Source organism: Tamandua tetradactyla, chromosome 22 (genome assembly GCF_023851605.1).
Source record: "Tamandua tetradactyla isolate mTamTet1 chromosome 22, mTamTet1.pri, whole genome shotgun sequence".
Classification (NCBI taxonomy): Eukaryota; Metazoa; Chordata; class Mammalia; order Pilosa; family Myrmecophagidae; genus Tamandua; species Tamandua tetradactyla.
The window spans coordinates 7,814,154-7,829,054 of NC_135348.1; the positions used below are offsets into that span (position 1 = coordinate 7,814,154).

Here is a 14,901-nt window from a genome sequence, read left to right on the forward strand (position 1 = left end):
ATCGGGGGAGGGTTTTAATAATGGCTGCTGCTGCCATGATAGGGGTGGCATGATCACCCTCAGACGTGGTACTGGGTGATCTGAATTCACGAATCAAAAGCTGTGATTGGTGATTGGCAATGCCCACCCCTGTTCTTAAGTAATAGGATTTTTACATCCCTTTCTATCACCAGTAAGAGGCCAGGGATTGGATCTCATGAGCCTGCTGTGAGATTGGGGCACTGATAATCTCCACGGAGTGTAATTTATAGTTCTTTACTGTAATTTGTCAGCGTTTTCTTTCTGCTTTTTCATGGATGTTGTACAGTGTTCTTCTGGCCTCAGGAGTTTGAAAATAGTGTTTCACACAGTTCCTGCTTGTTTAATATTTGTTTTTGTGGAAGGACTGAGTCCTGGAGCGCTCTACTCTTCCATACTTCCTGGAAATCCCTGTGCATTGTTTATAAATACCAAGCACATTTTCTTCATGATCTCTTACATACTGAGGTTAGGCTCTCTAAATTGGTAATCACTTAATAAGTGTGTAAGCAAAAATATATATTAAAATATATATCCTACCCAAAATTAATTGTTTACATTCTGAAACAAAATGAGTAATACTTTGATAACTGTTTTGGATTGTTTTCCTTCCTGGGCATCTTTTTCATGGACAGATCAATTTTAACACTTTGTGTATAATTTATTTTGGTCATTGTTCTTTTGTCCAATAATAACTCGTTATTAGGAATTTATGGAAAGAACTGAACAGCTTCTTCCCAGTGAACATTTTATTCGTGAATAGTGCCTGAAGTAGATATAAACTTGATTTATAATTCTTGACATCAGTTAGTGCTCAAGATCTTAATTATCTTTCCCAGAGGAACACCACAAAACTGATTTCTTATATCTTTACAAAAAGAAAAGAAATTGTACCTGGTATTTCTACCTGAAGCAGTGAAAGTAATTTCAGTATAAAAATGGGTATCCAGCATAATGCATCAGTAAATACAATAAAGAAAAAACGTTTCGCAAGGATCATCTCTTTTTTAACTTTATTCTGTATTTCAGTTGCTGTAATGGTGCTTTGATGAATACTGTAAAACATGCTTCCATAGGAAAAAACTATGATGATAAATGCTGCCAAGTTAATACCTATTTAGAAAAAAAGGAATATTATTAATGTATATGGACTTTATCCCAAAAACAGCAATAAAAGTACATGTTCCTTGTTTTTATTAAAGAGAAGGTAGACTGTAACATGGTTTTTGTTCTTTAGAAATAATTACTAAGATGCATAGAACTCACCAATTTTCTTGAGTTGAAGTATTTTTACTAGGAATGATGAAATATTTGATTTTAATATGGCATATTAGAATGAAATTACAGTGATTCAGTGAATATCCTGGGCTTAATAAAATTTCATAAAACATCTTAGGGATTTTTTTTCCATATTGTAATTATTTGGTACCACACTTTGGGAATATTCTCACACTGCTAGTTCAAAACACTTGTATATTTACTCTCAAGACAAATACTTTTTTTTTTTTGAAAAAATAACAAATTCCATTAGTTCAGATTATAAAGACAAAGAGCTGAAAGTTATTTTGCTTATAATTATTAAGGTGAATTCATGAACTACAAATGCTAAGTATCTTCTTGCCTTTTAATAAACTGCATTAAATTGGAATTTTTATGATCAAGAGGTAATTTGGGGAAAGAATCCCTCTAGGGGGTTCTGAAAGAATCCACTCTCACTTTCACCAAGAAATACTGGATGAAAGAATATGTAAAATAAAAATTTGTGAACTTTCAAAGATATCATGGTTTCATATTGTGGTTTATTCCACCTTTTGAATGAAAGGACTTAAAATACTTTCTTACCAAGAAAAATTGCCACTGAATAGATCTGTGTTCCAATGCTCTCTGAATCTTCTGAATGAAGAGGGAAACATACTCCATTGGTGCCATAATAGTTCTTGAAAAATTCCTTATTGCTCAATGGAATTAAAGCCACTAGTAACCCAAAAATCCAAATAAGAATCAGAACTGTAATAGTTCTGCATTTTCGTGGTCTTAAACACGTAAAAGGATATACAATATAGATATATTTTTCCAGTGTCAGAAATGTTAAAAGTAGAACTGATACTTCTGTGGACAGAATGGCCAAAGATCCCAAGAGCTGACAATGAGTACTCTCCATCCATAGCTGTGCATGCTTATTGTATTCTCCACGAAATTTTATGTCAAAGGCTCCAATCATAAATAAGTATATTCCCATTAGGCAGTCAGCACCTACAGGAGTCAGTAATTTTCACAAGTTTAGAGAAATAAATAGGTATAATGGAATTATCAATAAGCAGAAAAATTTTAATTACTAAAAGAAAAAAATAGCCAAGTTTTTTCTATTTTGTGGGGGACAATAATTTCATTCTCCAAAGAAGTCATTTATGAGTGAGGACCTCTTGCTTGACTTTCTTTTATAACTGCTCTCACAGCAAGCACCTTCTACAGTTTTATGAAGTGATCATTTGTTTAATATGTATTTTCCTCTAAAGCATGAGTCTGTGAGAGCACAGATCTTGTTGGTTTTGTTTTCCATTTTAGTGTCCTAACTAGAAGTGGTGAATAAATGAATAAAATGCAATAATGTTCAGCATTCAATTAGGAACCTAGACGGAGATGTCATTATTTGGTTTAGTTCTTCCACTGAAATTCTCCCAGCTTAACAAGCTAAAGCATCATCCAAAATCCCAGAGAAGGTATTTCGGAAGTTGCAATGATAGAGTGAGTAATGACCATAGTTTTTGAAAGTCTATAATTTAGAAGATACAAATAATTATGCAGCATTCTGCAGTCACTACAATTTTAGGAGGCTAAAACTACCCAGTTCTCTCTGATTCTGTTTTCCCATTTTGACATATTTCTCTGTTTCTTTTTAAGGTCCCCAACCCAAAAGACTCAGCTCTAGAGGATATATTACCACTAGATATATTACCTGGCGTATTTGCATTTTAAGCAAACATTACCTATGAGGAGATGGGTGAGATTTTTTTGACTGCACAAGAATCCCACCCTAAGTCCCTAAAATCATATTACTATGTAAATCATAAGGCTGACCCTAATCCATAAATGCTGAAGTTATATTCTAGCATTTATCAGGGAAATTGAGCTTGCTTACACTTTTAAAGCTAGTAATAGAAAATAGTGCATAATTTCTGAATTCTGTTTCTTTATATATGCAATATAAAAACAATTGACATTAGAAGGTGGGAGTGAGACATGGAACAGCACAAATAAAAATATATATCAAGGTATCAATTTATGCTTTACTTGCTTGATAGAGTACGGATAAATTCCAGGCCATCTGATCCAGCCTGTAAACTCCTCGAGGACTGGTTTCTTGCTTATTTTTCTTTGTAGTCCTCACTTAACATAATACCTTGCAGTTACATTTCAAAAATTTTTAAAAATTAGTACCACTTCAAAATATTTTCTTCCTATTTAAAGATTTCAAACTATGACTGTAAAAGATTCTTGAAGCTCAGACACAATATCATCTAGATATTAAATTGATATCTATGAATTGGTCACGCAAACAAAAAAGTAAATATAGCTCTTGTCAAAATTTGACCAGAAATAATTGCAATTTTATTCTGAGTAAGAATCTAGGCGCTTTAATAAAATGTTATGCCATCAGAGCCACTCTATGAGAGAAAACCAATGAAGGAGAGCTTCATTAATCTGTGTAATGTGACTGAACTTGTTTGAAAAACTTATGTTCTTTCCTATCACTAAAGTAATTCTATTTTCAAAATTGCAGAAAATGTGAAAGTGACACATACATGAAAAGAAAATTTAAAAATCAGATAATTCTATAATTCTATTTACTTATTTTATACTGACAATTCTTTTGTACATTCAAAACTATAATTCCTCTTTAACCAGGAAATACTCACAGCAGAGAGAAATGATTGACATGGCATGTAGCTTATTCTCAGACCTGATATAAGGTCGGGTACAAATGACAAATATGTTTCCAAAGCATGTGATTGCAGATACAACCCAGACAAATACTCTCTGAATAATGCTTGCCAAGAGATTCTCTAGAGATGAAATTCCATCAGTATTGGGTTTACAGCTACGAACATGAGGCGCATATCCACAGTACTGAAATTTCTTAAAATAGCTGGTGTAAAAAGAGAAGGTAAAATGAGATTTTTAATTTAATTGATGTCACCAGATATTAAGATTTATTTTCTACATTGTCTCTGTAGAAAGCAAATGTCTTAATTTGAGACTCAGAGGATTGTAAAACGTTAGGGATACTTAAGCTTTAAATTTAAGCTTAATTCCATTAACTTGATTTCACTGTAAAAGACTGTTTGGTAAGAGCTGCAAATTGGCATAATGAATATACAAGTGTTAAACATGTCTTAGAATATTAATATACTGTTAGGATGCGATCAAGAGAATTAATCCAAGGATAATTTTATTGGGATTTTAGGATTTACTATATATAAATGACTGCTACATAGCAACTGTTACTGTTGCAACCGGTCTTGCTTTTTTAACTCTGAGGGGAAGAGAGAATTATGTGTTTTCTCTTCAGTGCTTCCGTGGCTTTCCCATTATAGAAGTTATCTTATATGTAACTGCTTACTAACATGCCTGTTTCTAAGACTAGATTTTGGAGCATAATGCATATTCAATAAATCTTTGTTGCATGAATATTTTTATGAATAGAGAGACCTCTCTCCTTGATAAAAACACCGTCTGGATAACAAATAATTCCTACCGTGCTACACCAACACCAGCATCGTTTACTGGGCATCTTCTAGGTGATAGGAATAAATTCTAACATCAATTACACGAGGCAGTTACAAGTATCACCACATAATGGAGACAAACTACTTGTTAGGAAAATTTCTAGTTAAGTGGGATGTAAATTGCATCTATTTGTAAGCACATGTACTCTGGGAAAAATATGATATAAAGAGCTGTAGTAATAAAGTATACTACGAAAAAGCTTGATTATTATGGTATATTGTCTATTAAATTCAAGTTCAATTGATATTTCCATCCTTTTCTATTTCAATCTTTGCTCGCCATTTTCTGTGAGTTCCTGAAGGAGAGGAGAGCAGAGCATTGGGGAGGAAGGAGAGGTGGCTGCCATTTCAGTTTGTTTCATGTGTTTTAGGATGAAGTTCTGCTTTGGTCAGCAGAACTATAATGAATGTTTGTTGTTTGACTACCGAGCATCCTTCTGATAATGGCATTCTGATTTCCCTTGAGGGAATTGCTTCTCCACTGTGAGAGAAATCATGGTGGAACTTTGGTGGAAGTGCTTCCCAAGCCAAGAGTAAATAAGAACTCTAAGCAAGTTCAACTGGACTTTCTGTCCTGGAACTCTACATCTTATTGAGTGACACTTGAATGAGTAATTCCAGCAGTGCTGGGATAAGATTGTAGACTGCTGTTTAGGTCTTGCTGGCTATATCTCTAGATCTGACATAATTTCTTCCTAATTCACGTCTGTCCCTTAAGTTGTTTCTTGGATTCTATGAGCTATGCAATTTTCTTTCCACAAATTCCATTTTTCTTATTTACCCAGAGTGTTTGATGTGATATGCAAACAAAGAATATTTTATAAGCATTCTCTCTGAGGAATTATGGAAAACAAAAGTATTGTCCTATGTTAGATTTAAAGTATAAGCATGATTCAAGAATTGATGGTGGCATATATGACATTGTGTAAATTATTGAGTCAATTGCCATGGCATGGAGACCATTCTAATGCCTGCAATTAGATTACCTATAATTAAGGAAAATGTTTTTAAAACAGGTAATCAACAGTACAACCAGATTCAGTGCTTGAATAAAAGATTTTTCAAAGTTTACCATTTCATCCATGTACATTTGATTCAATCATATAGACACCTGACATGGGGCACTTCTCACTGAGGAAGATCTCTCCCTACCGTCTCCCCTTTACAACAATTATTTCTTTATAAATATTTTATGTTGCATATGTAAATTCCTATGCTGTCACCTAGCAGCACTTTACCATGTGTGCAAATTACTAGCTCACTGGGCAAGTGTCACCATATGTGAATGGTATGAGAGCTGAGGAAAATTCCTTAGAGGACATAGTGGCTTCTCTCCATACACATGGTTCCTCATATTCAAAAAAAATCACTTATGAGGTTCTACCTGAATGTGGAAAATTCAAAATCACCTTCCCCAATATCAAAGTTTTAAAAGTGCATTTTTATTTAGGCAAATTAGTAGAAAATTTTAATAGATGAGATGTATTATAGCAATACATGTGAAAATATATAATAGATTAAAATCAAGGTGAAGAGGATGGGTCATGGTGGCTCAGCAGGCAGAGTTCTTGCCTGCCCTGCCAGAGACTCGGGTTTGATTCCTGGTGCCTGCCCATGCAAAAAAAAAAAAAAGTTATAAATTAAGGTGAAGAGCAAGAAAAACATCTACTTACATGTGGGAGAGATTCCTAAGAGGTCCAAACATCTTTTGTTGAATATTTGAAATTTCAATTCCTTCCAGGCTGCTAAAAATATCAAATTAGTAATCACACAAAATAGCATGTATGTTATATTTGGTATATTAATTTGAGTCTCTATGATGGAAAATTTAACAAAATGCTTTTAGCTAACACCTACTCTCCCGAAAGTATTCATACTCAGTCCACCCTAGCTAGGCACTGCCCCAAGTCTACCTCTTTTTAATTCTTTTATACATATGTCTCTCTCTTTAATATTTTTGGATCCTCAGAGATCATGGCACAATGCTTTGTATGTAGCAACTACTGAATAAATATTTGTGAAATAAATGAATAAGCATTATCTTTTGGGTTTTACATCTTTGACATTTTTCTAATAATTTAGTAATACATTTTATAATAATAGAATAACATTTTCCTGAGGGAACACTTGAATTAAATAAACTGAAACATCTCTTTAAGGCAATTCTTAGACTCTAACAGAATTTTTTTTTTTTTCTCCTAGTGATGCAAGTAATAATTCATATACTCTAGAAGATTCCATCTTGGGGTAGGGCTGGCTGTGATCAACTCAGATTCCCAGTGCTGATAGGGGAATGAATGTGCACAGGTTCCTTCAGAGGATCATTTAGAGATTTAGAGAAAGCTATAAAATGAGTCATCTTATATAATAGTTTATAAGTATATGATATAGCTAATAGTTTTCTGTCTGTTTTTCTTGTATAGCAAGCACTCACGTTATATGGTTTAATGGGGCTTAACTAATATCCTAGGAAGAAAGCTTCTGATTTGAAAGATCCTATAAAAAATATAAACCATTAATATTTAAAAAACAATTTCATCACAAAACCAGACATGTATACGTACAGTGACTTGAGTTTGACAAGATAACTAAATTGGTTTGCTTGAAATTTCTGGATTGGGTTATAGGATAGATTCCTGTCCAAAAAAAAAAAAGGGGCAGTAATAAGTCATCAATAGAAATTACGTGGGTAAAGAAAAAGTGTATCTGTTGACTTTGGGTTACTTTTTAAAATTTACAAAAGATATAGTAAAAGCATCTGCCTCAAAGGATTGATTGGATATTTAGATAAGTTAAGGGAGGTAAAACACTTAAAGGAATACTTGACTTTTGGCAAGTCCTCTATGATTGTGTTAGCCATAGGAAGAGAGCAGCATGAACACCTCATAGTGGTCAAGAAAGGGCTCTCACCAGAGAAGTGACAGGGGACCCAAAGAGGAACCACACCTCACATTCTGCCTAGATTCAAGTGTGCTTTAAATAAAAGAAAAAAAATTTTATTTGGCCAAATTTGAATCAAAGGAATCACACCTAATACTTTTTCCAATAACCCATATCAAAGAGTAACATATTGTACTAGCTCCTTGAGAGGCATGAAATGAAAAGTAAAAGGTTATAGGTAGGGACAAAGAGATTTAGATCAGAGTGACAGAATTTAAGGGAGAACTTGTCAGAATCCTTTGAGAACATCTTGAAAGAATTATTGATTAAAAGGAGCTTCTCAGAGTAAGTTTTTTAAAAATATATATTCTAGATTAGACCATTAGTTAAGGTCTAATAATTTACACACTTCAAAGGGAAGTTAAGGGAAGGATGGGGGACCCTCTGGGACAGGGAAAGTTACAGAAAGAGGAAAAAAGAATAAGAATGAAAAAGTAGCTGTATAAAAGAAATGAAATGAAAAAAATTAATATTAGTCTTACAATTGCGAGAGCTCCTTCAGATCCTGAAACACATGTGGAGGAAGGTTTTCAATCTTATTGCTTCCTAAATCCCTAGAAAAATAATTGCAAACATGTTTTGTTATTTTCTAAAGACTTTATCCATGTTTGTGAAATTCATTAGGAAGCCATTATACCACTTTCTAATAATGCTATTGGTGATTTATATTGGTTACCAAAAGTCTAAACATTTTTAAAAAGGAATAAAAATATTTTATCTCATTTTATCACTCCTTCAAAAACAAGTGCTTGATATAAGACCAATTATCTAATTCTGATAAACATTTTTTTTTGTGCCTCTTCTTTCTTTCCATCTTTCTCTCCCCCTTTCTTCTTGGTGGACTCCTACTCATCCTTTAAGATTCTCCTCTGTGAAGCCTCTGATGCCCAGGGAGGTTAGATGTTCTCTCCTATTTTCTCCCATATAATCCTTTTGCACCCTTCTATTATAGCACACACAATACGTATAGCACACATAATATTAAAACAGTTTCAGTATGTATGTTTCCCTTTTGAAGTGTGTAAATTATTTGTGTGCAAGAACTACATCTACTCATCTTGGCCTACCCAGTGTCTACCTAGTCTTGGACTAATGCTTCTTTCCATCCCCAGTTAGAATCCATTTAAAAGACTGAATCTGTCTGCTCCATATTCAGGTAAAAGTGGAGCACCGTTCAGTGCCTTGTATAGGAAACCAAATAGAAAATTGATCATATTTGTAATGTGATGTGTAAAACAAATTTAGAGTAGTCCACCAGGATATTAAAATTCTCAGTATCATGTTCAACAACTTTTAGTGGAGTGTCTGGTTTTGGTTGTCAAACAAAAAACTGGGATATATTTCTTACTGAATGAATTATCTAATGGGATAGAGCCTAAGTGACATCTGAAAGGACAATTTTCTCAATTTCAGTTTAGGAAAGTTGATCTAAACTTAGGCTTGAGGTCCATTTCTGAATAGGCTCAAGAAACATTATCAGCTAAAGTAATTGGTTTAATTGCAGAAATTAAATCAAGCACATGACAAAGATTTTGTGCCACTAGAACTACTTTTAAAGTCCTCTGTGATGAGTCAATCCTGATTTTGCTTATTTATTTGCCTCCATTAATTCTATTGGTGTGATCAAGTCTTGAGGGTTACAGAGCGTGATACAATCCCCCTTTTTAATATGAAAATTAACATATATACAAAAACAATAAATTTCAAAGCATACCACAACAATTAGTTATAGAACAGATTTCAGAGTTTGGTACAGTTTCGCAATTTTAGATTTTTCCTTCTATCTGCTCCAAGACTGGAGACTAAGGGAAAAAGCAAGATAATGGTTCAGCAGTCATACTCATTTGTATGTAGTTCTCTGATGTAACTCCACCTTCTCCTTTGATTGTTCTCCCACTCTTTAGGGATATTTGGGCTATGCCAATTCCAACTTTTTCATTGGAAAGGGCTGTCAATAATGTGGGATAGGAGGATGGAACTAGCTGATGTTCTGGAGAGGCTGGCCCCTTTGGGTTTCAGGTTGTATCTGGCTTAGGTACCCACATGGAGATTGTAGGTTTCAGGAAAGTAATCATAGTGCATGGAACATTGTATCAGAATCAGAATCTCAGATAGAGCCCTAGGTGTTCTTTAGGGTTGGCAGGAATGGTTTTGGTTGGGGTTTGATAAACAATAATAAATAACAATATTTAGCTGAAGCTTGCACAAGAGTGGCCTCCAGAGAAGCCTCTGAAATCTATTTGAATTCTCTCAGCCACTGATACCTTATTTGTTACAATTCTTTTCCCCTTTTGGTCAGGAAGACATTGTTAATCTCATAGTGCCAGGGCCAGCCTCCCTTGTATGTCACTTCCAATATAGGGGGGAGGGTAATGATTTTCCTTGCAGAGTTGAACTTTGAGAGAGAGAGAGAGAGAGAGAGAGAGAGAGAGAGAGCCACATCTGAGCAATGAAAGAGGTCCTCTGGAAGCAATTCTTAGGCATAACTATAGGTAGGCTTAGCTTTTCTGCTACATAAATAAGCTTCATGTGAGCAAGCCTCAAGCCTCACGATCAAGGGCTTGACCTATTAATTTGGGAGTCCCTAATGTTTGAGACAGTAGCAGGGGTTTCCCTGGTGGTAAAGTTTAAGAGTTACGTATTTTTTTCTCCCATCCCTCAAGGGATGTTACCAATATTTTTTAAATTAACTGCTCAACATATTCTGGGATCTGGGCATTACATTAAGCTATGCAGAATCACAAGCCCGCATTCCCATACTGGGCTCCATGTGTTTGAGTTGTTTAAATGATCTACCCAGACAGGTTGAGTTAGATTATGTGTTGTAGAAAATTTAGGTTTTGAACGAAATAAATCTCTCTTCCTTTGGCCACATACAGTAGGTGAAGTATTAAAATACAATGTCCTCCTTACCCCTGTATTCTGAAACCTTAGCCTCGACCTGATCAGCTTCGTTTTTATTTCTAATTGAAGCCTGACATCTTTTTCAATTTCTTTAACAGTTGTTGTATGTGGTAACGCTGACTTTGAGACCTGCAGAACTTCTACTCTGAGTCTTAGGTGTCACACAGGTACCAAAGTTCCAGGGAAATCCCAGGTTATACATATATAGCACATTCTCTCAAAATCTAGAAATAATTACGGTTCCAGACTAAATGTGACTGCTATAAAAGCTTACACTCTAGGCCCCAATGTTCTTTGAAGTATTTTCTAAATAAGACCATGCAATATTCACTCTTTTGTTTCTGGCGTATTTTGCATTACATAACGGCCCCCAGGTTCATTCACCTCGTTGCATGCCTCACAACTTCTTTCCTTTCTGTAGCAGCACAATATTCAATCAAATCTATACACCACAGTTTGCCATACTTCCTAGCCAGTGTATCCTTCAGCCACCTCCATCCACTGGGCACCAAGTATAACATTCAAAGTCAATAGTTCATGTCTCACATTATCCTCCCTTAGTGGTATAATCATCAACACTCTCAACTTTAGACAATTTTCATTGTTCCCAAGAGAAAAATAACTGATAAACACACCTTCCCCAAACAGAAAATCCATACCACCCCTTAACTCTTGTCCTCCCCCACCCCCCACTTATTTACCCCTGGTATTGCTGTGTACTCTTTGTGTTTTCCTGTTAAACATAGCCCATAACATGCAATAGCAGTTTTCCCCCTGTACCCTGAACTTAAATACTCTTTGTAAACGAATCCTACCTTTGACGTAGTTCTTGCAAGAACTTATTTATATTTCTGTGTTAATTAGTGCAACACATAGGTCTATACAACCCCTTTCAATCATGTTCACCTTCAATATGGTAATATTACCTATAGACCCACTAGAGAACTGCCTTCACGTCTATTTCCTTACATTAGGGAGTTCAACCACATTAGCTAACCATTCACCAATCTCCAGCTTCCATGTATCTCTAGGTCCTCTATTTTCTGTATTTTCAGCCTCTGAGTTTACCTTTACTAAGTTCTTAAGAGCAAAATCCTACAGTATCTGTCCCTGTGTGGCTAGTTTATTTCATTCAGCATTATGTCCTCAAGTTTCATCCATGTTGTCATATGCTTCAGGACATCACTTCATCTTACTGCTGCATAATGTTCCATCATATGTATATATTGCATTTTGTTTATGCATCTGTCTGTTGATGGGTACTTGGATTGTTTCCATCTTTTGGCAATTGTGAATAATGCTGCTATGAACAGCGGTGTGCAAATATCCACAACGCTTTCTTAAAAGGACAATCTTCTTTTTCCGGATCTAGGCCCATCCATTTAAAACCATCACCTCTTAGAGAAATGCCATTGTCATCCTTGAAATCTGATATTTCAAGTCAACGTTTAATATGGGATAAGGCAGGCTTTAGGCAGAACTAAACATTGGTCGTCATTACCCTCCATTCAGTTTTGTTGATCTTTCCTTTACCTCTCAAATGAGGATTAACCCTGTTACCAACTAGGATGTTTGTGTTCCATGTTCATTGCTTGTTACTGATTTATAGAACCTATATCTTGTTGCTACCATGAGATCAAGATTTGGAGGAACTCTCTTCTGATATTCAAATAGTGTTTTCAAGTTGTCTAAAACAAGGAAAAGGATGGATTTCTAGACTAACTTGCATTGTAATGGCTGGGTAATATCTTTGGATTACTTAGATGTACCTAACCCTACAATTGAGAAAAAAGTAATTTTATATGTGCTGATGGTACGGTTCAATTGTCATATAAGGGAACTTACTGTAGCAGATGTTTTGCTTTAACATGTATTGATATTTTCCTGTGGATTTTGTGTATGATTGGCACTGCCTATCAAAAAATGTTCCAGGCTATAGTCATTATGGCAAAAATGTAGAGATTTCAATGGCTTGTTCACTGATGTGGTAGAGCAGAGGTTTTTCTGAGAAGTGATCCTACTCAAGTCACATGTATTCCCTCCTACTGTCTCAGGGCCCAGGCGAGCTGTCCAGGGAAGCATTCTGGTTATGTTCTATAATTTTTATGAAAAGGTTTTAATAGCTCAAATAATTATCAAAACATATGGATTGTCCTTATTGCCGATTATTTCTACAGACTATAAAATCAATTTAATTGCTAGTCAAGCTTTAGGAAACACCTAAATGAGAAAAAAATACAAAAAAAAGTCTGAAGAACATGCTCTTCATCTATTGTTCTATGTGTAGTTTTATTCTGACAGCAGCTACTATACACTATGCACATGGTTTTGGTTCATCATAGAATTGTTTTAATGCCTTTTGGAATTTACCATCATTGTCATTTATGTCACTGACCTTCAAAAAGGAGAATTATAAAAATAGTGGTTTTAAATATTTTCTTCCATATTTACACATGGTGATATTTTATATGAGAGTGCCTAATTTCCTTTTGGATCCAGGGGAGAGATTATCTTGTGGTTTCAGAATCAGCAAAATAGAATGTTTTTTATCTTATGATTTCTAAATCTTAGGCCTTCAGGAAGCTTAAAGACAAATTTGCTATCTCTCTCTTGCAGTGGGACAGAGTGGTATAGGTTGTATTTTGTATATTAATTTTATTCTTTTTTATTCTTTCCCTATGGCTGAATTTTGTTTACTATACTTTCCTCAATTATTTATTTTATATTTTTCTTTTATGCATATTTTATAAGCTATCTGAATTCCTTTGTGATGCAAAATCTATTTAAATAATCCCAGAAAAACAGTAGACAATATTTCTCAAACACAAAAGCATATATGCATAAAAATATAAAATGAAATAGTAGAAAGAAAAATATTAATGACATATATTTAATCAAACTTACAATTCATCTAGCTTCTGGAGAGGTGCAAAAATATTTTCATTTAAATGACTAATTTTGTTTTTCCTCATTACCCTGAAAGTATAAAGAAAAGCACGTTATAACTTCTGGAGGTACTTGATACATGAATTATTAGAGATTAACAGTCTGCACAAATAAGAATTATTATAAATAGTGCATCTTTTACTTCAAGGTATTTTGAAGTAGTAGGAGTAGTAGTATCTTGTTTTCTAAATCTTTTAATGATGGCAATAATAAAATATAGTGTAAACTTTTAAGTGCAGTAGGGAAGAGGTTTGCAATAGAAATAATGAGAACCTTGATTCTTGAGTTTATTGAATATTATGTAACTGAGAGTATAGGGAGCTATTTTGGAGTCACCTCTTTTGTTGGTGTACTAGTTTGAAACTGTTATGTACCACAGAGAAGCCATGTTCTTTTCCTAATCTAATCTCGTGGGGCCAGACCTAGTGTTTAGGGTGGAAACTTTGATTAGATTGTTTCCATGGAGATATGACACACCAATTGTTGGTGTGACCTTTTGATAAGATGGAGATGTGACCCCCCCTCCCCCACTTAAGGTGGGTCTTGATTAGTTACTGGAGTTCTTTAAAAAGGGAGACATTTTGGAAAAGCTCAGTTGCTTCAGAACCAACACAGCTGCAGATGTTTGGAGCTGCTTGGAGAAAGTTTAGACACAGACATTTGGAAATGCAGAAGCCCCAGGAGATGTGGCTTTTGTTAGAGCTGACAGAAGCTAGACAGGAACCAGAGCCCAGCATATGTTGCCATGAGATGCTAAGCTAAGAGATGAAACCTAGAATTTTGCCCTAAAGCAGCTAAGTCAGGACCCACAGATGCCTAAAGAGAAAGCCACTGGAATCAGAAGCTAAAGGCAATGGAACCAGTAGCAAGGACCAACAGACACTAGCCACATGCCTCCCCAGAATGGCTTTCTTGGTGTGTCTCTGGATACCTTAATTTGGGTATTTTTATGGCCTAAGGAATGTAAACTTGTAACTTCATAAATACCCTTTATAAAAGCTGACCCATTTATGGCATATAGCATTGTGGCAGCACTAGTAAACTTAAACAGATGGCAGAGCATATCTTTGTAACAAAATACCCTACATGCCATAGCATTCACACACATTTTGTTAGTTAGTGTGATTTAGGTAGGAATTCTAAAGTGGACTAAATTCAGAAGATCTCGAGTTTGGCATGTTGAATCAATCTGTAACTTTTTTTTTTCAGTCTGTAACCTTTGACAAACTGTTTCCTCACTGATCCCATGTGCTACCAACTAGCTTAACTCATAGAAAAATTACATTAAACATTATGTGACATGCCT

General features: G+C 34.9%; 1 protein-coding gene across 1 annotated transcript in view; it reads right to left on the reverse strand.

The window, feature by feature from the left end:
- RXFP1 (relaxin family peptide receptor 1) overlaps positions 1–14,901 on the reverse strand; it is a 113,377-nt gene that overhangs the window by 13,957 nt on the left and 84,519 nt on the right. Inside the window, exons 11-17 of the mRNA XM_077139555.1 lie at positions 13,554–13,625; positions 8,228–8,299; positions 7,370–7,441; positions 6,479–6,550; positions 3,936–4,165; positions 1,861–2,271; positions 913–1,131 (exon numbers count right to left, since the gene is read on the reverse strand). Coding sequence (XP_076995670.1) covers positions 913–1,131; positions 1,861–2,271; positions 3,936–4,165; positions 6,479–6,550; positions 7,370–7,441; positions 8,228–8,299; positions 13,554–13,625 — 1,148 coding nt within the window. The remainder of the gene's footprint in view (positions 1–912; positions 1,132–1,860; positions 2,272–3,935; positions 4,166–6,478; positions 6,551–7,369; positions 7,442–8,227; positions 8,300–13,553; positions 13,626–14,901) is intronic.